General features: G+C 40.1%; 4 protein-coding genes across 19 annotated transcripts in view; 2 read left to right on the plus strand and 2 right to left on the minus strand.

Moving 5' to 3' along the window:
- The window catches only part of LOC143152295 (rho guanine nucleotide exchange factor 17), a 97,757-nt gene extending 82,878 nt beyond the window's left edge, over positions 1-14,879 (minus strand). For 10 of the 11 annotated variants that reach the window (XM_076322258.1, XM_076322257.1, XM_076322256.1 and 7 more), the window contains exon 1: positions 7,423-7,774. The gene's annotated coding sequence lies outside the window, so the exon portion shown is untranslated. Of the gene's footprint in view, positions 1-7,422; positions 7,775-12,877 lie in introns of those variants that run through there. The other variant, XM_076322251.1, reaches the window with a different exon arrangement.
- LOC143152297 (uncharacterized) lies at positions 14,036-19,713 on the plus strand. Its single transcript, XM_076322262.1, has 2 exons — positions 14,036-15,162; positions 19,692-19,713. The coding sequence occupies exons 1-2, from the start codon at positions 14,600-14,602 to the stop codon at positions 19,711-19,713; spliced, it is 585 nt and encodes a 194-aa protein (XP_076178377.1). The 5' UTR covers positions 14,036-14,599.
- On the minus strand, positions 19,133-22,542 carry LOC143152299 (uncharacterized). 4 transcript variants are annotated; one of them, XM_076322266.1, is made up of 3 exons: positions 19,648-20,172; positions 19,299-19,512; positions 19,133-19,224 (listed from the first exon to the last, which is right to left on the minus strand). In XM_076322266.1, exons 1-2 carry the CDS (start codon positions 19,976-19,978, stop codon positions 19,337-19,339), a joined length of 507 nt encoding a protein of 168 aa, XP_076178381.1. In that variant the 5' UTR covers positions 19,979-20,172; the 3' UTR covers positions 19,133-19,224; positions 19,299-19,336. The 4 variants fall into 4 exon arrangements, 3 of the variants coding, with proteins under 3 accessions (XP_076178381.1, XP_076178382.1, XP_076178383.1); XM_076322267.1 differs by lacking the exon at positions 19,133-19,224 and having other exon boundaries at positions 19,362-19,512; positions 19,652-19,724; positions 19,813-20,172; XR_012993546.1 differs by lacking the exon at positions 19,133-19,224 and adding an exon at positions 22,521-22,542 and having other exon boundaries at positions 19,371-19,724; positions 19,813-19,892.
- Pasi1 (septate junction component pasiflora 1) lies at positions 19,743-22,086 on the plus strand. Of its 3 annotated transcripts, none has more exons than XM_076322264.1 (6): positions 19,743-20,045; positions 20,504-20,597; positions 20,749-20,848; positions 20,918-21,105; positions 21,174-21,224; positions 21,320-22,086. In XM_076322264.1, exons 2-6 carry the CDS (start codon positions 20,511-20,513, stop codon positions 21,401-21,403), a joined length of 510 nt encoding a protein of 169 aa, XP_076178379.1. In that variant the 5' UTR covers positions 19,743-20,045; positions 20,504-20,510; the 3' UTR covers positions 21,404-22,086. The 3 variants fall into 3 exon arrangements, with proteins under 3 accessions (XP_076178379.1, XP_076178378.1, XP_076178380.1); XM_076322263.1 differs by having other exon boundaries at positions 19,744-19,945; XM_076322265.1 differs by lacking the exon at positions 19,743-20,045 and adding an exon at positions 20,361-20,415.
- Positions 22,543-23,153: the final 611 nt, after the last annotated feature.

Below are 23,153 nucleotides of genomic sequence, written 5' to 3' on the forward strand. Positions count from 1 at the left end.
AAGCGATGGGAATTAAAAAATTTACCGAACACATTCGGTTCACTGCTTCGAGAGCACCTTGACGCCTCGACCAGGTGAACAATTCACGACGAATTGGATATTATTGCAAGTCGACGTACTTTCGTTTTGACATTGATATTATTATCTCTGATGAAACGGCACGATTTCAATGTTGGAATATTCAGATTAATTTGGTTTAAAACTATGTCTATTGGTCAACGATTTTATTTTCTTTTTAGATTATCTTTCGGGAGATTTGAATTTCAGATGCAGCTTTCTATTCTCGAAAAGCATTTTAATTAAAGGTGCACGGAATTTTTTCTGTACGCTCCTTGTATAAAACACGCTCAAAATAGACTTTAATCGAATATGATTTCTATATTGTATTCTTAGTCGTCGATAATATTATACTCGAAAGCTCGAGATGTAATAAAAGTACTTTTATCCAATGTTATAGATATCTAAAAGATTGTAGAAAATTTCAGCTCTCTACCTCAAATAGTTTTCGGGATATGTGTATTTTTGGTTTGACATTGGTTCTGACGCACCTACGCTGAAATTTAAATATAAAACCTATATATCGCTATGTTCGAAGTAGAATGGAAAATTAATATACGCGAATAATAAAAATTCCATTTTTTCAGCAATCCTCGCGTACAGATGCACTTAAATTATTCGAGAACTACTGTTCTGCCCGCTATCCCGTCTCCGTAAACAAATATGAACGAAATCTTCTGAAAACAAATTTTATAAGTGGAAAACGATCGATAAATTCGAGATGGAATTGGCGGAAGTTTAAAATCGAATTTCAATATAAAAACAGGAAGACATCGTAAATTGGTTCGAAACTTCTGTTTTATTCGGTCCGTCGACTTCACGAAAGTAAAGTGCAAAGAAATGTAAGCACGATTTCCGTATAACAGATCCATTTGGTAAATATAAAATAATAAACCGTATAATCTTAACGACCAAATTAGAACGAGTTTCAGGTTTCCACCTGGAGATCCAATTACTGAAATTGAATTTCAATAAACAGGAAAACATCGTAAATAGACTTCAGACTTTTCTTCTGTTATTTGATTTTACGAGTTCGTGAAACTAAATTTAATATTTCGCGAGAATATTCGAAACGATTGAATAAAAATGTGATATTATGATATTATGAACTATTTACCAACAATTTCGGCAAAGTTTCACGTTCCTTCAAAATGAATACAATGAAATGTTACAATGAAACACACTCTCATAGACAATAATATTCCCGACGATTGTTATCACCTATCGAAACGAAATTAAAATACAAACCAAAAAAACATCTCGAGTGGATTGATTATATTTACCTTACACTCGATACACAAATACACTAAAGAAGTGTACCGTGGCAAGCTTTTCCCGAAATAGGTCTTATAAAGCGATCGGTGAGAAACGTACGCGGTAAATGTTATTGTTATCACCTATCGAAACGAAATTAAAATACAAACCAAAAAAACATCTCGAGTGGATTGATTATATTTACCTTACACTCGATACACAAATACACTAAAGGAGTGTACCGTGGCAAGCTTTTCCCGAAATAGGTCTTATAAAGCGATCGGTGAGAAACGTACGCGGTAAATGACTAGAGCTTCTTATACGCAGGTGGAACGCTGGTATACACACTCGTTTATTGGCACCCTGCCTGCTATGATTTTCGTTGGGAATCGCAACGCCGGATTTGGATGATTCAACAACGATCGGAGAAGTCTCGCGTCCTGTACAGTGGTCTCTGGCACGCGAATAGTATACGAAGAATTCGAGGGACAATGCGCGCAACGTAAATATCGATGAAAAGGGTAGCCGATATTTTCTCACGAGTCACAAAGAGCAACCGGTAAAAGTCCACGTACGTCAGAATTCCGCGTACAACCGGCGGAAAACGCGTACGCGGAACGAAACACGGGGAGAAAGAACACCGTGCTGGATATTGGCAATAATTCACGCGACGAAATTCAAGCTGCGCGGGAAAACGCGAATCCGCGCTTCGTCGGATTTGACGACAAAGATGATCGCGTTGGGATGAAGACGTTCTCGTTGTCTAATTTTAAAACCCGATCTTTTGGAGAAGCGTCGTTTCTTGGCACATCGAGGCGCGATACGAATAAGGAAAGCGCCGAAGAAAAAGTGGCAACCGCATTCCGTTCCGGCGACGTTATTTGCACGGGAGACGCAACGCGCCTCGGTGCAAACAACCGATAAACATGCGCGATGCTTTGTCATCGCAATGTGGCAGAAGACGTCGTTCGGTTTATTTGCGAAACGATAAGCTGCCGCGACACGCCGAGATGCGTCCCGCGACTCTTTCAACGATTTCTTTTCGCTCGGGACTCGACTGCAGAGTTTCGCGTTTGGGACGATATATGTGGAGAAAAATTGTTCTGGGTTGGGTGTGGATTGTTGCAGACAACTGCAACATTGAACCATTGTCATTGAACTGACAATATTTGAAGATTGTAATAATCTGTAATAAAGTATCGTAGCTCAAATACGATATTAATTAGAATATATTTATTTGTAAAGAAAGACTGTGAGATTGATCTACGATAAATGTGAAAACAAATTGCTTTGGATTAGGTATGGATTGTTGTAGATAACGAATTGACAATATTTGAAGATTGTAATAATCTGTAATAAAACATCGTAGCTCGAGTACGATATTAATTAGAATAAATTTATTTGTAAGGAAAGACTGTGAGATTGATCTACGATAAATGTGAAAAGAAATTGCTTTGGGTTAGGTCTGGGTTATTGCAGACAACGAACTGACAATATTTGAAGATTGTAATAATCTGTAATAAAACATCGTAGCTCGAGTACGATATTAATTAGAATATATTTATTTGTAAGGAAAGATTGTGAGATTGATCTACGATAAATGTGAAAAGAAATTGCTTTGGGTTAGGTATGGATTGTTGTAGACAACGAATTGACAATATTTGAAGATTGTAATAATCTGTAACTAAATATCGTAGCTCGAGTATGATATTAATTAGAATAAATTTATTTGTAAGGAAAGATTGTGAGATTGATCTACGATAAATGTGAAAAAAATTTGCTCTGGGTTATTGTAGACAACGAACTGACAATATTTGAAGATTGTAATAATCTGTAACTAAATATCGTAGCTCGAGTATGATATTAATTACAATAAATTTATTTGTAAGGAAAGATTGTGAGATTGATCTACGATAAATGTGAAAAAAAATTGCTCTGGGTTAGGTCTGGGTTATTGCAGACAACGAACTGACAATATTTGAAGATTGTAATAATCTGTAGTAAAACAACGTAGCTCGAATACGATATTAATTAGAATAAATTTATTTGTAAGGAAAGACTGTGAGATTGATCTACGATAAATGTGAAAAAAAATTGCTTTGGGTTAGGTCTGGGTTATTGCAGACAACGAACTGACAATATTTGAAGATTACAATAAATCTGTAATAAAACATCGTAGCTCGAGTACGATATTAATTACAATAAATTTATTTATAAGGAAAGACTGTGAGATTGAACAATAGCTTTGTTAAGATCGTTATGAAACGTTGATCGTTTTGGGTGTTTTATTATAGAACAATTTGATTTTGAATCGTACAATGGTATAAATAAACATTGTTAGTTGTATGGAATGTAATGTTGAAAATCACGATGTAACGTTAGCGATCGGGTCGATGAAAGGAGAAGAGTACTCGTAAATGAGATAGAAAGCGAGTAGATGTTGAAAGGAACTTACATAAATTGTTTACTGAAATTATTTTTGGTACAGGAACCGAAGTAAGATTGGAAAAATTATACACATTCGTGCAAGTTTCCAACATCTATTTGTTTTTCAAATCATTTGTGAGTACTCTCCTGTTTCCATTAACACTCTTTAAATATTTTACTTTAGATGTTTAACAAACTATGATTATACCGGGGATGACTCAACAGACGGAGTCGAAAACGTTCTATAACAATAATACCTGAACCGACCAGAGTTCAATAAATTTGTTCATTAACGCAAACATTAATATTTTCATCGTATTAAGATTTTCAACTTTAACTCGTTCGCTTCCATTAAAATATTACTTAACACGAGCAGTAATATTTTCATCGTATTGAAATTTTCAATTTTGACTAGTTAAACATTTTGATTAAAATATTACGTAACACGAGCATCAATATTTTCATCGTATCAAAATTTTCAACTTTAATTCGTTCGCTTCGATTAAAATATTACTGAACACGTGCATCAATATTTTCATCGTATTAAAATTTTCAATTTTGACTCGTTAAATATATTGATTAATATATTGTTAACGTGTAATATAAATTTCCGAGATGAAAACTACAATCGATAGTCGAGAAATCGTAGCAAGTATCGAACATATTACAATCGGATTTAAATAAATTGATTGCTCAAGGTCACTTCAGGGGTTATCTTCGCTACATTGTTTGGCTACCTTCACCATATCGCTTCTCATTTCTTGGCACAAACCTGCGAGTACGTTGGCTTCAAAAAAACTTATCCATGCATCTACAAATGCGCCAGGGTCATCACCGATCCAACAGCATTCTACCAATCGGAAGTCGAAGCACGCCTACACATTTATGGTAGCTTGGACAGGTTTTTCCGATGCCAGTGTACACGCTCTCTGTTTCTCAGAGAGGGAAACTGAAATGGCGCGAAAGTAGGAATCGTATCTGACGCGATTCTCGGTGGAAGAAATGGCCTTGGACGGTCAAATCAGTTCGGTGCATCGTTCTGTTAATATATTACGACCCGAATATACAATCCGTTTATTATAATATATATATAAATTCGAAACGAAAAGGGAGTAATGCTCTCGACGACGAACAAGGTAAGAATAATTTAAATGGAAACAATAATCGTAGATATTTTGCTCTACGATATCAATAGAGAATAGTAGAGAGAAATGTTGTTTATATTTTTGATCAATTAGAGCAGAAACGCACATAACGTTATTACGTTTACTGGTTCAACGTTTCGACCGCGTGATTTCGATCCTTTGATACAATACGATTCTTCGTATAAAAATACAAATATCCTACTAATACGATAATAATAAATTATAAACACTACGTGTAAAATGTACATTTCTATAAATGAAAAACCTACAAAGTTAATATAATTCTCGCACACGTTCTCCATTTATCGAAACGCAATCTTCACGCGCATTGTTTACAATCGACTATTATCGTACTACGTTTCTTTATCTCTGTTCTAAATATATTCCATTTCCGAACCGAACCAAAACCGCATGGTTGTAACGTTACACCGATGAACGTACATCAAAACGTATACCGGTCGATAATAATCGAATAATCGACTGTCGTGAAATACGAAATAAAATCCATCGGTGAACCGGTGAAACTCGATCGTTTCGACCTTGCACGATTTCCACGTATCTATAATTCCGTGAATAGAAAGCTACCATTCAATTCTAACGTTAATTTGTTGCAAGAATCGTCTCTCACGGTGATTCAGATTTCCATCGAATTGATCGTGCAACGCCACCTTCGCGTTCCTCCATCTAAAAATGCGAACCCTTCCGTACTCGCGGAGCTCTCTTTTCGGGGAAACGGTTCTAAAGATAGAGGGAATGTTGTAACCTTTTAACACCAACACAGCCGCCGTTCGCCCCTAGCTCGCTTTATACGGCCCTAATTTGTCGCGACGATTCTCGAATCGGGCAGATTCGCGTCAATCACTTTTAATTGTCGGGAACATCTGCGCGATTGTGCGACTGCACACGTAGCCGGGCAATTGTACTCAATGATAAACAATGAACAGAAACGGGACGAAAGTCTCGCGTGCCTCGGCTTTACCCATCGATTGTTATCGGCGTTCTCAGAGCCACTCGTTCCATGCCGATATCGAGAAACGGTAGATTATTTATCGTCGGTAAACTGAACTTATCCGTGAACGTAAATTATCCTCGACGCTCGCTATCTAGTTATCCCGTTCCTTTGTTCCTATGAAAAATTCCGATAGTATCTGCTAACTAAATTCGATAATCACTGCATTAATTCGTAGTCGTAGCGAAAACACAGTCCCGGCGACCAGAATAATACGATTCGTCGATAACGACGCGTCGGTAATAAACTTTCGACGTTGGCCTCGTTATTTCCTCCGGGCAATTTTTTAAACGCGGATTTGCATAGAAATGCAAGACGTTACGAACACCGAGGGAACCGACACCGCGATAACAACGATGAAAAACACACGACGCGATTTAACGAAAATAAACACATCGATCGCCCGTACGTATACTTTTATCGGATTTCGTAATCTACGATAACCTTCCGTAACTCGTCAACGATAATGCAACGACTCACGAATAAATATATTTACTGCCTATTGCATTATTTCCAACCGTGTCATCATCGATGATATCAGCGCGAACAGGAATAATACGGTTATAGTTGAGCCGAGTGGCCGTGTACCCCGAACCTTGGATTTTCTGGAAGAAAAACTCGACTTGTCTTCTTCTTTTTTTTTTAACGCGTTAAACGTCACCTCAGTTTTCCATACTTACGGACAACACCGTTATTTATTCGAACCTTGGTGTAAAAATTTGAAATATTCGACAATTTATCGATGTACCAGTTGCTTTCTACTATTACCAACGAGAGTAATGCTATTTAAAAGTTTACAATCAGAGTTCGCGTCTTGTGAGCGCTTCAGAGAATCGCCAGAATGTGTACTTGTTATTTTACAGTATTACCAACGACAGTGACGCCATTTAAAAGTTTACAAGTATCAGAGTTCGTGTCTTGTAATCGCTCTAGAGAATCGTTGGAACGTCCCTGATATTTCGACGAACCATCGCGCAAAACATTGAAATATCTATTCGATAATTAATCCGTGTCCTTATTACTTTGTACCATAGCCAACGAGAGTAATTCCATTAAAAAATTTACAAACATCAGAGTTCGTGTCTAGCGAGAGTTTAAAAGAATCGTTGTAACATCGAAGCACCGGTACCCAGGGACAATCCTAATGTTCAACGTACCAACACCAGAACTACCAAAGGGGTCAATTTACCTTCTTTCGGACTTCTCTTCAAAATTACCCGATGATCAAAGACCTCTCTGCCTACAATATTCCTGGAGAATCGTTAAAACAAACAACCAAGAATACTCCAAAATTAATTTCCCCTTTCCCCTTTCAACTTCAAAGACGCGTACCCCATGAATAAGTTCACGTATTAGCGTTAAATCGCGCGCGGATTGTCCGCGTGAATCCTCGTGCGACATAACCGGGCAACGAGCCACTCCGTTGCATAGCCGTCTCGTCTAGGAGCACAAGAATCCATCGTCGTAGCACCATCGAGCCGAGTCTTCGTGTCGGCTACGGATCGTTGAAAAGAGCCACGGTTCGCTTACCGATTAATCGAGAGAGCCGCATGCCGTGGGGACGATATTCGAGCGAACGAGTATTCCCCGCGCGGCGACGACGATCCCTGCGGTTGTCGTAGATCTTGATGTCGCACCGAGCCACCGGTACCGGCGATGTCCTCGGTAGGCCTCTGGCTCAAGGTCACGTCGTCGTACCGACCAACGAGTCACAGAAACGCAAACGATACGACCGACACGGGCGTGGCGTGGCGTTCGCCAAAATGTTCGATCGAGCACTGGCACCGGGCGAGAGACGAGCGAAGGATCGAAGAAACGCGGTCGGTTCGCGGATCAGGAATATGATGCCACCTTGGTGAAAGCCTTCGCGAAGAAGAGGCTCCCTTGCCGCACCGAGTGCCGCTCCCGCTAAGCGGAAGATTATCTAAATAGACTCCGTGCTACCAGAGAGAAGAGAGAGGGAGAACGGGACAGCGGGGAGAGAGGACCCGAAACGAGGTGGTATTTATACGTCGTGTCTTTTGGAAAGCCAGTGGATGCCGCGACCAGGAACATCCCTCTTTGTGGCTTCGAGGAGGGGAGACTGAACGAATACCGTGGGTCTTTAATGTTTACCGTCTCACGGACCGACTTTTTTAACTCTTCCCTACGGAGTGGAGCCTACGTCGAGTCGGGAGATCGTTCGCTAGGCCGATTTCGATGGAGGATGATTCAATTGTTCCAGAGAGAGAGAGAGAGAGAAAGGAGAATCGATTCACGTTGAAACGAATGGAAATTAATCTATCCGAACTGAAGTGAGAAATATACGAGACGAGAGGGGTTGTTTTGGAATATTTTAGGCTCGACGTGGAGAACGTATACGTCGAGATACGTCGTTGGATTTTAATCGATTCATTTTTGTTCGCGAAGGAGAGCGAATCGAAGAACTGTGTTAAATGGTTGAAATTCTTGTAAAGTATCTTTACCGAGTTCTATTCAAGTTTTGTTCTCTCCGGTGATGCGTCTTGCAACCTTTTATACGCGAGAATGGAAGAAAGGGTATGGAATACTAATACCGATGAATTTTGTTATAAATTAAATGTCGTAACACGTTTCGCAAGCTCTGTAATATTTTGTGCGTAGTTTTCCTTCTTCTCTTACTAATTGGAATTTATTAGTTTGTGCGTGATGTATCGTACTCTGGTAACTCGATCGTATCTGTTATTTCATTTTTCACCCATCTTTTATTTCATACATTGATTTATCTAAACGCGTGTTCCTTTGTTCGCTAGTTTCCCACTGTGTAATTTATACTATCCATTTTTATTCATTTCGAAGACGACCACAACGTTCGTCGAAAACGTTGAACACAAACAAGCCGTAACTCGTTACGATTACAACCAACGTTATTAGACAATTAAATTGTTACGGTCAGAGATGTTTCGTCCATTCGCTGGCAAAAGAATTGGATCGATTAGCGAACGTTTAATGCTATGTGCATACGTTTACTTGATACCGGGGTGAAATAATTAAGTACTTTGTTCGAGGAGTTTTTCTTTCGTAATTGGATTACGGTGTTCACGAACAACGGAACAGGTTCCAGCGGGAGATATTTAATGCTCTTTTGAGAAGTTGAATGGACATACTCTAAATGCGAATACGATTCGTACAGTTTACGACCACGGAGATCTCCGGTAACATTTTAGTGGAATCGTTTCACGGGCATTAGATTAGACCCGTTAGGAACATTTGTAAAATCGTAAGTTAAAATATCTGTAAGAACATCTCGGCTATGGGATAAAACGCGGAGTTATCGTAAAGTAAATAAATGAAACCTCCGCGAGGCCAGCCACGTACTCGCAATTCGTAGATCATCGAGTGTTGCCTTTGAAAAAGAAGTGATAACGCGAGTGACGCAGGTCTTCGATAAATTGATTCTTCACGCACGATTGAACAGGATACCGTGCTAATGATCGGTGTGAAATAATCTACCGCGGAAGCAAATTTATGTTACAATTTCCATTACTGCGAGGAAAGTTTCTCCATCTAGAAATAAAGAAGATCGGTGGTATCCTCGCTCAGCCACGTATCTACGTACGATTTGTTCCAAGAGCGCCAAAATTTATTTCGACATGGCCGATAATCGGTCTCGGTTGGACAACACCGATAAGGAAAATCTTATTTGAATATTTTCACACCTGTCTTAATACAGCTGCCAAAACTGATCGCTTCGTCCGCCATGCGGAATTCCTCGACTAATGGCGTAGCAGTGAACACAATGACGCTACGAAAAATACGACTTGTGCCATTTATTGAACCAACAGTAAAGAATTACGTATGCACGCGCACCGAGGAATTCGATCTTGTTTACCTTATTGTACGAGGCATCGATCATTCGCCGCGAACGATTTCCAATAAATTAAATTGCAAAAGGAAGAACATTCGGTATGAAAATACTTTTACGAGAGAATTTCTAGCAACGGTTGAAACAAAAATATTAAATAGAATGAAATAAACGTTACCGGTTTCACACGAATCGTATACACATCGGTGTACAAAAAGAATCTCTTTAACGACATGGAACTAAAGACTTGCGCGATAAACTTTCCTATTTGATTAATGTTTCTTCCACGTCGAATAAAATATTCAATTTTCCTTAATAAACTTCGCGTTATCAGATTCAAATGTATACACTCGGAGAAAGAAACATCGAATAAAAATGATGCATTCTAAAATTTATCTAGATATATCAAATACTTGATAATTTCAATCTTCTTGCTACAAATACGCAAAAATGTTCGTTATTCGAGTAATATACGTCCGACAACGTATCCTCGGCTTCTCCGTGTACTTCTTTTTATTTCTAAACGGATATTTTCTTTTCGCGAACGAAGTCGAGCATTGTTGCTTTTACGTACGTGTTATTTGTTCCAGTATTTCACCGGGATTGAAATAATTACTCCGCGGTTCTGTTAGAAAAACACGATGCTTTCCCTCGATTTCCATTAAACACGAAAAACACAGTCTTACCACCAAAGACTGGTTACAAAAATCCCGCATGCACCGAAGCGATTCGTGTGCACGGCCACTTTCTCGTCCCCCGTTCCACGCGTTTCTTTATCATCGCGGGGATCAAGATTCGTCCTCGATTTTCACGCGATTTATATCCCCTCCCCCTCCTCGGTGGCGAGACCTTCTACAAAACGGGAATCAAAAAATATCGACACCCGTTACGGTTCGTCGTTTCGGTGCAGCGTAATGGGCCACGCTAGAGAGACCTGTGCATACTGCACACGGCTATGTGCATTCTTAACACTAGGTTTACGGACACTAGGTTTAGGTATATACTTGGAGAACGAAACATCGAATAAAAATGATACATTCTAAAATTTGAACGAGAAATTATAGAATGTATTATAGAGAATTATAAAATTAGAAAGCTTCGAAGAAAATGAATTTCGATACACATTTGTCTTGATAAATGGATAATTGTCGGTACAAGTGACAGAAAAAAAATGTAAATGGTATTTGTAATTTTCCTCATTGATAGAAATGCTTTAAAATGACGCGTCCTGTAAACCTAGTGTTAACTCTGCTAGAAAACTTTTCTTTAAATTCACTTACTTCTGAAACCATTCGTGATACTGTACTTTGAACGAAATCGCATCGAATTGTAATTAACACTAGATTTACAAATATTTCCTGCGTCAAATTTCGAGAAGAAATAGGTACACCTTATAGAGAATTATAAAATTAGAAAGCTTCGAAGAAAATGAATTTCGATACATATTTGTCTCGTTAAATGGATAAAAGTCGGTACAAGTGACAAAAGAAATATGTAAACTGTATTTCTAATTTTCCTTATCGATAGAAATGCGTCAAAATGACGCGTCCCGTAAACCTAGTGTTAACACAATACCAATTTCTTTCCTCCCCGCGACCGACCAACGAGAAGCACTGAGGGCTTCCGGCATTGCAGAGATTACCGGCGAACTTCGACTTTCACCGATCGATAAAAAATCGAGATCTTTTCCGCTCGAACAACGGCTCGGAGCTGCGCAGGACGATCGAACATTATATTCATAAATAGCGGCCCAACATGCTCCATTGTACTTTCTCATACGGTTATCGAAGCCGCACTCGTTCTCCAGGAGGATACGGATTCGTGATTCTGTTACAATTTCAGTGGGAGTCTTCGACAGGTGGACCACACTGAACCCTAATTAGACCGGTAAACACGATTTTTGTTACAGGGAATATTCACACCGATCGTGTACTTTTTTCCTTACCGATTACGAATCTAGTATCTGTTTGTTTTTCTGTAATTTCGCTTTGGAAATTTCTGTCACCTTGTAACGTAAAAGGATAAATTAAAAGATATGTTGTACTGCACTCAAATGGATTGTCCGCGAAGAAAAATATTTTCGAGAAATTAACAAGTATATTTTAGACAATGTTTCATATTTTTTAAATATGTAGAATTATACGAGTTTGTGTTCAAAGAGCCAGAAGTAGCTAGAGAATTTGACAAGAAAATCAAATCTTTTCTTTCAGTTGTAATTTTTGCAATTGACAAGATCTTTGAAGCTCGACTAAAGATAAATATACGATAGTTTGAAATAATATGTCCAGTAATTTTCTCAGCAAAGAAGTCTCGCGTATTACCCAATTTCGAGAGCTACGAACTAAGCAGAAGACTCAAAGTATTACCACGACTGTGTTACGTATCGAAAGAAAGATTTTAAAGGATTACTTATTTTCGAATCTCAAATGTGCGAAAAACACAGCTTCTTTGCTATAAATATTTAAACACTTCGGTCGGATAGATGTGAAAGCAACTGAATTGTTACTTGCACGTCAATGATTGTTCCGAACAACGGCTTAATCCAAGAAGATACGGATCACGACTGTGTTGCACTTTAAAAGAGGTATGAAAGGTAGAGCTATTCCAGTGAAAGTGTCTAGAATTCTCTAATGATGTGAATGTGGAAATGTCTAAATTGTTGCTCGTATGTCAATAACCTTTCCGAGCACCTCTATCCAGCTGCAGGAAGATACGTATCGCGCACTGGCAAATGCAAATACATTTTGAAACGACGATACTTAGCACCTTAATTGCATTTAGAATGTTTTAATCGAATCCATCTAGAAACGATTCTAATTTATTTTTCTCGTGTGCCGGTAACTCTCTCGATCAACGTTTACTTCAACCGAAGTCTTTCGCACATTCTTTGAATAAAACTTAAAACGATCGAGACTGAATATCGAAAGTTTCGCTCGAATTTCTTGTTTCGTCTAACATTCAAAGTATCTTATCGCCAAGTTCAGAAAGTTGTATTTATTTCAGTAAGTTTTAACTAATATAATCTAAAGAATGTTCTCGTGTAACGTTTTCGTCGATTTATACGCGAATGTACAAACCGTGCAACGATCGTTTTATAAATATCGAAACACAATACTCGTGTTTAATAACTCGCGATAAGATTTAAGTACAACCACTACTTACTCCTGCAAGGGTTCGAAAATGCTTCCCTCGATGCCATCCGCGTAATTCCACTCGAGGAAATATTCCCGTTCAACGGACGCGGAGATATCCATAACAAGGACTTGGTAAAATCGATTGTGTTTCATGCACGAGACGGTATCACCGATGACTTTTCAACGGGACGGGAGTCGTTGCGAAACGCGACGTGGACGCGTTGCACTTTGTAACCGAAATTTTTCTTATTATCGAGCTCGCCACCTCGAGCTGTGTCGTTTCCAGACGATCGTCGACTCGATGTCGTTCAATCGCGCACATTACTCGAGACAGCAACGCTGCACGGATAACGATAATAAATGTTCGACGAATCTAGTGCGCTCCACTTCGGTCACTCCGTTCCTTTTTTTCATTTCGATACGACCGTCTCCTCCGGAACGATTTTCAAATTAACACGTCACGAAAGAAACACGCGCCCAGGCACCCCGATCTCGCTCCAAGTCGACCGTTTATCGAAAATCTTTGTCCAGTGGGATCGAGCGGCTTGGATTTCCGATTTCGCTCACCGGGACGGCCTTATCGTATCGAGATAATATTATCATAATATTGAATTCACGGCGTGTACGATTCGTAAGATCGCGAACGGTAAACCAATCTTGCGTACGAAAAACCTGTCCTCGCTTTGGGCTACTTCTGCCGCGAGGTAATCATAAAGTCCATGCGACTAGATTAGAGTAAATCACGAATCGGGTTTCCTTTGTTTCTTTTTTCTTTTTTCTTTTCTTTGCGCTCCAAGAGTCACGTATCACCGTGATCGGTATCCTTCGGGATCCTTGGACCGTGCGTGATCACTTTTCGCCGCTCTTAATTAATCACGAATGCACATGGAACCGAACGCACGGAATGCGGCGACACGGCGACGACACGGTTGCACTTTCACTCGAAAACTTTTTCCCAGGGGGCACGAATTTCGTACCCCAGGAAGATCGAACCGTAGGAATCTCTCGTACACGGTGCGTGGATAGCGCGCGAGACAAGAGGCGAACCGACGCCTCGCCACGAACGAATATAAATATTTTTCTTTTTCGAGTGCTCCGCGGTACTTTTATCTGAATCGTGCGTACGAGCGGAACGTATATCGCTTTATCAGTTCACGAGAAACGACACAGTGGACGGTTACGATTTGCTCCGCGAACTCCGGGTGCCCCCGGTCGCGATGGAAACATTAATCTCCCCGGCGTTCCGCAGGGAATTGTATTCCGTAACAGTGGGCGCGTTAAAGATGCTAATACGTGCCACTTGAACCAGTCCCGGCAAAGAAAATCGCTCGTCTGGTTCTCGCTCCTCTCAGCGATTAATTGATTAATTAGTCGCGCGCGGACCGTGGTGTCTCATCGATCCAGGTTTGCCCTCGTCGCAAACTTTTCGAACGGAGAAGGAAAAATCGAACGTTCCGAAATCACGGATACCAGTCCAGCCGACGAGGATCACTTAACCTCTCAATTTCTGTGCCCGCGTTAACGAGCGAACACTCGTACGTACGAACCACGAGCACCGTGTACCGAACATCGATCGCACATCGTACTAGCGTAGAAACCGGACACACATGTACGAACCAAGGAATAAACGGTAGCTTCGAGGTTACGGTGTCAACGATGATATTTTCACTCGGCGTATCCTGCCGAAAATCCACCGGTGGAGGATCCACGGGTGGCCGTAAATCCTGTTTCTCGAGGAGGGACGATCGTCATGGGCCCGCGTTATTTCTCGGCTCCGTGGTCCGGGTGGGGGGCCCCCGAACGGGCCAGGAAGAAAAAGAAACCGCCTCGATGTTCCCGTGTCGAAGATCGAGATCGATTCGATCCCGTGTTACAGTTTCGAGGAAGCGATCGTGGTTCCAGGAGTACACCAGGGGCCTCAGCAGCGGATTCGATCGTCGTACGGATCGTGGGCACGCGCGCGCGCGCGAGAAAATGCAGCAGGCAGCATCGGCGACGAGCAAGTGCGCTCTACGGATCCAGACGTTGGGACCGCTCGGCGACGCTCAACCGTTCTGGTGTAATCGAAGCGATACACACTCGGTCGATGCGGTTTCACGGCAGAGAGAGAAGGGGGTTACATCAGATCACCGAGAGACACGCTCCACGTTTCCACAGTGAGACGACGGACCCGATCGAGAAACGGAGATCCGGTGTTCGGTTCGGTCGCGCGAGCGTACGCCGACGACGAGGAGAGTTCAAGACCGACAAATGGGCGTCCGGATCCAGCTGGGCACCACGAAGCTGGCCCGATTCGACACGAGAGACCATGGCGTATGTGCACGAGCCGAGCCGGACCCGACGGCACGAACCGGTGCGAAGGGAACCTTCGACGTCGCGAGAGAGTGTGCGAGAGAGACCCGAACGGGGCCCAATCTCACTAGAGGGGACCTCTATATCGCCTTTCTCTTAACTCCGGTCCGCTGGACGTGTGCGTGGAACTGGGAGAATTCTTTGCTCGACGGTGTCTCGAAATTTATCGCGTGCTTGTTTGCGCCGCGTTTCCCTTTCCAAAAATCCGTCCGGGCCACGTCGCGAACCGATAACAATTTATTTACGACGAGCGGCGTTCACGCACCACCGCGACCGCTCCGTTTTCCTTGCACAGAAATACAACCGCTTTTCGATGATTATTCGCACGGCCACGCCGGTATATAGTTCGGTAGCCTTCCATTTAACGCGGTACACGCTCGAGATATCCTTTTTCACGATTCGTCGTTGCCCTTGGTTCGGCGATACTCCTCCTCTCGGCGGGAAAATTACGTGCGATTCGAATCTCGTTGGTACGGTGTAACGGATGTTTTTCGCGTGGAACTCGTCTCGAATTTTCAGACACCACTCTCGACGGAGGTGTAATTATACCGTTCGATTTACGTACCGACGTGAATTTGCACCGTGTCGTGTATAAAAGGAGATGGAACGAACAGCGGCGCGAACTAACGCGAAGTCGTCGGCACAAAAGAAGTCGACTATATCGCGTTTCGGATAACTCGGACATCCGAGGTGCACCAGCGACCACGGTCAGCCGATACGCATGCACGTTCTTTTATTTACGAAACTATTTCCCGGATTAGTGTTCCTATTTAAATTGGGAAAGCGTGGCTCGATACGTGGAACGTTTTACAACGTCGGGATTCATCGCGGAATTTTTCGATCCTCGATCCCAAAATTAACGCCATCGCGTGTGTTCGATTTCGAGTCAGCTGTGCGGTATCGCATAGTTTTTCTCCACTACCCCTCCTTCTCCCTGCGTGCACTTTCGACGTGAAATGTGAAGTTGTTCCAACAACTTTTTGCGAACCGATTCCCTTCCCGTAACGCGCGCTGCGTTAACTCGCTTGAAAAGCGAAATGCCAACGGACAAGTTTAATTACACTTCAGTGATTTATTCGGCGCATCTTAAAATTTATCGCCGGCGACGTGAACATTCTATGTAAAAGCGTTTCTTGCGATGGGTCGGGTTCGCCGCGGACGATACGCATTTAACAAGTTTCAGTGAATCCGCGATGTCGTCGTAATTAGCACCGAGTAAACATTTTATGGGACAATTTCGAATATTCCTCGGGTAAATCGAGCGCGAAGCGAGACGAGGCGAGGGATTTTTCAATCGATGCGATTTTCGCACGGTACCGGATCGTGAAACCAGGCAACGATATCGTGCAACGTAATTCTTACTTCCTTCGAGACGTTTCTTAATGACATTCGGTAATCGCTTCTTTCCTATTAAACTACGTAACATCGTGCTGTATTATTTTCTCTCGGCGTCGTGATTTCTTTTTCGTAAATCCCTTTTCACTGGAAACTTGTATTTCAATGCTCGCTGTAACCGTCGAAGGTTCGCTCCGAGTTCGTACCAAGCTGGTATCTTCTTTATAAATGTACGTGAGAAAACTTCCTTCGGTAATTTTAGATACTCCACGCTCGAACAATTTAGAACAGTGATAAAATTTTTGTTTTCCTTTTCAAGTTCCCGTTTTTCTACTTACCAGCGAGTACAACTTCCTTTGCTCGTTCGTGCTCCACGAATTATTTAAACTTTGCTCGATCTCCGCGATTTCGTACCGTTGGAGAAGTTTTCGAAATTCAGTTGAACGTAAACTTACTCGGTTATGCAAATTACGGTGCACCGAGGTTCTTAAACTTCCTCCGGTTGCAATGAGATAATACATTAACTTATTACAGCTCGGTTCATCTATTCTGCGTAAGCATAGGCAAAGTCACGTGCCAGCTGTTCATTGAAAATCTATCGGTGTTGCCCTTACTAACTACGTAACGGCAACGCCACGAGACTTACCATTCACGAGGCCGAGATATGCCTTCAAGAATGGAAACGGCGGCAACGTTGTACGCGATGCTTTCAACCGACACCTAAATTGAGAGCCAGTTTAAGGCTAATTCACACTTAGTAGACGTGAAACGAATCGCAGCATTATAAACTGCGACGCAGACGTTACACTCCTTTTTCGCGCGCTCTCGGTGCAACGAGAACGAACGAAATAACAAATCCAAAGACCTCTTCTTCGTAATTTTCTTTAACAGAAAACAAAAAACACTCGCACGAAACAACACCTATTCTAGACTCGTTATAGGTGATTCGAAGACACCCGTTAACAAATACACAAATTAACGTACACTCCGCGCAGAACGGTCCAGTTTCGTTCACTTTGCACACTAACGAAGGAAACAAGAACACGATCAACATTGTTCCAGCTTCGTACGATGAAATCTTCTTATTTCCGTGTACAATTCTGCGCGAATCGACAGATCGCGAACACCCGCGTACACTTTTCTTTCGTTTCGACGGTACACATCCTCCAAGTGTGGATCACACTTTACAGTCGCCCTCTAGAATCGCCAACATGGTGGCGAACTATCTTAGAAAATGATAGAGACGAATAGAGCGCAGGGGGAGCGAGACGGAGAATTTTGATGGTCCGAGGCATTGAGAGGAGTTCCACGCATTCATGCTTATATATTTATAGCTTTTGGACTAGCCGGCATCGCGAGACTACGAAACGCATCTGTTGCTCTAAGATTGGCGCGCTACTACACAAAGTATCCGTGCCTTCTTGCTGTAACCTCTGTGGCAACGTAGCGCTCTTCTTCCCTCGAGAGAGTAGCAACGGATGTAATATCCGCGATCCCTTTGATATTAGATACGTCTACAATAACGAGCGGTAGCCGTAGACCGTGTGCGATGTATGGTACGAATTCCCCTAGTTGCACTCACTCGGATCGAAGATATCGCTACTCCCACGTTATTCTTCCGGCCAGTTTGTCTACAGATGTACTACTTTCCGTAGGAAACCACCTTTGTAGTTTTTCCATCTCTGCGAACGGTGTATTATTATTAGATTCTTCGCGGCAGCGTTAAATCTTCACTTCCAATTCACTGGGTGGACGATAAAAACCACAATACATTTACGTAGGATTTTTATTCAAATTATTACGTTACAATGATCGCAAGGCTACATCACCCAGTCCAAATACACCCACATCGAAAACTACGAACGTATTATAACGACGAGTCGATACCATATGATTTCGTTGGCTCGGAGAATACCTCGTCTATTACATAGTAGGCTATTGTGTTCGATGACTATAGGAATTTAAAACCCTCGCGTAAGTTATACAGCGTGCCATTGAATTGCGAGCCATCCGACATTCCATTATTAATGTTCGGTTCAAGAATTCACGTAACATTTGAAACAACGAATGCGTTGTTGTTCCCAATTAGATTGTTTGGAATAGTTTTCGTGTCTCGATGGACATTCGGTGCATTCTTGACAGAAGATTAGAACAATTTTAATGCTCGGACGGGTAGGGAATTCTTCTGTCAATATTCTTATCGGCCGTGTAAGTTCATTGTTTTCGCGAGTTCTATTATTGACAGTGTCAGCTTGTGTGCAATTTGATAGAGGATCTCTATCGTTATATTTAGATAAGTTTACGCGACTTAACATTCAGTACACCCAACAGGGGTCTGTTTTCTTTTATTACTGCATTATCAGTCGCAGATCTTATCTGGTTTCAGGCGGTTTATTTTCTTTTGCGGCACCAAAATGGCTGCTCGCCGCGGAAACCGCAAGCAGGTAATTCGAAACCATTGAACTACATTTTCTACGGGTTAATCACCGACAATGCTCGGCTCTTGGTAATACGCATATGTTAACTGCAATACTTTTAACTTTGCGTTGTCAAGGTGCGTTTTATTAAACCTCCATGTTGTTCCGTCATTATCCACCACCAATGGTTGCGAAACACGCAAGGTGTTATTAATACTTTGTAGAAACGCATCGCGCGACATCCATCCGACAGGTTGTCTTTTTCTTCAAACTGTATGTCCTTTATTAAATCATGTGATCGTTACATGGATGCGATTAAAGGGGAATATAATATTTCCTGAATACCGTTTATTCTCGTTTCCCCGCAAAATTAGTCAAATATGCTAACAATGCGTAAAAGCCATTTGCCTTTGCGTATACAATTTACGATTCTTGACATCTGTGAATAAAACTGAATGCTTCTTCGTTGATTGCACAAAAATTGGTATCGATACGTTACCATTTTCCTTCGTACGAGATACCATGACCGGTATGAGATTTCTAAATCTTGGAACTATACCTGCGAAAAAATTTGTTACATTGTACTACAATTCTACCATAACTACGCTATGAAATCTTTCTAATCTTCAACGATCGAATTCAATAGACCACGTTTAAACTTATACGTTTAATATATATATCGTGTTCTTTTCACCAACATGGAGATTTGTGCTTCTAATGGTAAAAAATGTCTTCCAGCAAGATAAATTCGGGAAGTTGAGATGAGCGCATCTGTAAATCGAAACAGCCGGCATCGTGACCCGCTTACAAAGTGGTGGGGAACTGAACGCTGACGGGACGCCATTAACAGTATACTTACTGACGCGTGTATGGCACTGCTTGTTAGCAGTGAAATATTTTCTAAACGGTTGAAAGGCTCGAATCTTGGTGACCGCGGCCCTGGAATACCACACAAGGAAATTAGCTCGAAAAATTGTATTCCTTTGAGAATTGTAAGTAGACTGTGAACGAAGATTTAAGATCATATCCTGTAACACATTACATGGAGCGAATAACGAATTGAATCATCGAACTACCACGTATACGTTAACTGTACGTAAACATTCTGATACAATATCGAGTTTCTCTAACCCGATTGTGCAAAGTGTTTGGTTCAATTATACCTTCACCAGCTGCTAGTCCCTAGACAAACTTTCATTTTTATACATCTTTCTGGACAAGTTTTCATAATTGGATTATTTACCATTATCAGTTTCTAATCGTTTCGGAACTGTACGGTCTAAGACATACACAAATGAACATAATGCAACTTAGAATCCAGAAATTATGCTGGTACACAAATTAACAATTCCACGTTTCTGTTTCATCTTTTTCGTTGGTATTTTGGCTCGTGGTATTCGTAGTTGGTAGACCTGTTGCGCGTCGACGCCCAAGTATTTAATATACTATATTATAATAACAAGTGGGTGGAGTTTATCAGTTGAATCATTCGCATTCTCTAGTGGCTAATGAACGCGGCAAAAGTCGTTCTATGTAAATTTTTGTTTTAGAAAAAAAATGGCTTTTTTAAAGTCTTGTTGGTCACCATTTGTTTGGGCGAATAATGTCAAGACAGGATCCAAAGCCATTGCCTTTTACACAATTGTATGTATTTCCAAATCAATGTAATTTTTTTTATATAGTATTGTTTGCTCTGCACGTTTAATTAAAATTTTAATAAACAATACTTTATTTCGTCGGTATTTATTTTTCATCCATTTTGATTAATTTTTAATATGTGCATATTTTGTTTCAGGCAATCAGTATAATACATGTTACACTGATCTGTTATCAATTAAATGGAGGAGATTCGACCCAATTGTATAATCCTTTATTCGAAGCCGATGTCAGGGGATGTAAGTTATAGTGAATAATAGTAATGATATATATTATTTCATTCATGCATTATACGTACAACTTTTCAGCTATGCAAGTTGTTGGAGGCTTTTTTATATTCTACTTTATTTTCCTAACCATATCGGCACTGTTAATGGTACATGGAATAAGAGAAGGAATACGAGGATGGTTACTTCCTTGGCTAATATTATGGTTTGTTGCATGTTTATTCCAATTGGTTTTTGGACTTTGGCTCGTAGGAGGTTACTATATCTACGTAAGTCACATTCTATAAATATTCTTTGTATAAAATTTGCAAAGCGATAATGCAATATTTTCTTCCAGCTCGAAGCAACGTTTGCAGCAATGTGTATTTGGTTTTGGATGTCGTATAATGTGAGTATATAATAATCCATTTATCGTTTTATCCAGTCTATTAGGTATTTGTATCATACCTTACGATATACGTATATATTTATTTATCTCCACAGATATACTGTTGGTTAGTTGTTTTGTCAATGTACAAAGTATTTGAAGAACTACAATCTCCAAATATAGAGCTTCTATGGCCATAAGTGCTTGTAAAACTCTACTTATAAGACATACAGTACATTGATTGGCACCAAAGTAAGATACAGTGTTTTTAGAGACAGATTTATCGCATTATTATTTTGTATATTTCTACAAAAGTTAACCAGATAAACAACATTATTTAAAATAATTTACGTCAAGCAAGAACTTTGATGTTTGCCATGTTTAATCTGGTTATTATTATTTATTTTAAGATATTTAATACTATCTACATTATACTTCTACTAGTACCATACTTAGTGTCATTAATGTACAATTAGTTTGATGTTTCGAAAGTTTAAGACTTATATTATAAGAGAAGACTGATAATGGTCTAAGGAAACATCCGTCCAAATTTCAAAGATCTTTCTATAGTTTGCCGATAAACTTAATGCAATAGAATTTTGTAGTTGGTTGCTTTACACAACCAAACACATATGAGCTTTTAATAAAGTTTTGTACGAAACATAAATATTCTACTATTCTGCAATATTTGTAAACATTTTTTTGATACAAGCTACGAACGTTAGTACAATTTATTTTTGTAAATAATATATTTTTCTAACACGAAGATAGTTAATAGTACGTGTAAGTATTCGAAACTCAAATGAAATTATTCGTTGTAATGTGACAAAGAAATGTTCATACTAGATTGTCAAATAGAAAGCAATAAATTTCAAAACAATGATTACCAACAAAACGGTACAATGATTTTTTCTTTCGTTCCATACCTTACTCGAGCAAAACGTTCTTTTGATATGAGAAGATCGAGAACATTTTGACAGTAACAAAGAAACTATACTTGGTCGGACGAGACGAGTCAATAAATGTGAACAAATGTATGTGATTGACACATATGATGTTCAACGAGACCAAATTCACACTTTGTTTTTTTCTATTACATGAATTCCACACGAATGTTTCTTTCTCTTTCCTCAATCGTTTGTTGGACCAAAAAACGTTTAAGAAATAATTGTTTCAAATAATGTTTTTTAAAATTTATACTGAACTCGATCAATGTTGAGAAAGTGACACAAATAAATCTACTTTAAAGTAACAAATAAATACATAATTATGTAGCTCACGTGCTTAAAATTCTTATGACGATTGGCTGATACTTACAAACAGTTGAACGGCGGTAAAAGTACCATTGGTAATGACGGAACATATTTGCGGATGGTAGAAAAGGTATGCCTGACATCTGGTGGAGAATTCGAAAATTAGACGAACATCATGCAAGCATCCCGCGGAAACAAATCATCGTCGGAAACCAAATATATATTCTTATCAATACGTATTTTAAACATTGAATTAAAAGCAATTTTTACATAACTTTGTTATATTTATTTAAATAAACAAAGTGTTTAATTCTATCTTTAAACACGACAGAATTTACATATTTAAATTGAATTATGACTTCATAGATGGCGCAAAGATGTAGTTATATCGCATTCAAGGTACAGAACGCAAATGGGATATTAAATAGACGTTGCAGGCAACAAAGATGAGTAGAATAGACATTTTATCTTACGGGAGCTGATGTCAAATGATCTGAAATACCGACCTCGTAAAATATCAATAGTCTTGAAGCGACCTCTTCGTTTAAGAATGGTTATTTTGAGAACTATATTTAAATGATTCACCGAAGTCGGTAAAGGTGATTAACGTACGAATTTTCGCGATCTCAGAAAATATTCTAACAATAAGTTCTATTCATTCTCAAAGATGGAACATTGAACATTTTAGTAACATTAA

The sequence above is a fragment of the Ptiloglossa arizonensis genome, chromosome 10, assembly GCF_051014685.1.
Source record: "Ptiloglossa arizonensis isolate GNS036 chromosome 10, iyPtiAriz1_principal, whole genome shotgun sequence".
NCBI lineage: Eukaryota > Metazoa > Arthropoda > Insecta > Hymenoptera > Colletidae > Ptiloglossa > Ptiloglossa arizonensis.

Coding starts and splice junctions, on each gene's coding strand:
- LOC143152297 (XM_076322262.1), top strand. CDS start 14,600: ATGGGCCCGCGTTATTTCTCGGCTCCGTGGTCCGGGTGGGGGGCCCCC. Junction 15,163..19,691: donor TCGACACGAGAGACCATGGC/GTATGTGCACGA, acceptor AATGTCTTCCAG/CAAGATAAATTCGGGAAGTT.
- LOC143152299 (XM_076322266.1), bottom strand. CDS start 19,978: ATGATCTTAAATCTTCGTTCACAGTCTACTTACAATTCTCAAAGGAAT. Junction 19,513..19,647: donor AAGCACAAATCTCCATGTTG/GTGAAAAGAACA, acceptor ATTTTTTCGCAG/GTATAGTTCCAAGATTTAGA.
- Pasi1 (XM_076322264.1), top strand. CDS start 20,511: ATGGCTTTTTTAAAGTCTTGTTGGTCACCATTTGTTTGGGCGAATAAT. Junction 20,849..20,917: donor CGAAGCCGATGTCAGGGGAT/GTAAGTTATAGT, acceptor ACAACTTTTCAG/CTATGCAAGTTGTTGGAGGC. Junction 21,106..21,173: donor TAGGAGGTTACTATATCTAC/GTAAGTCACATT, acceptor ATTTTCTTCCAG/CTCGAAGCAACGTTTGCAGC.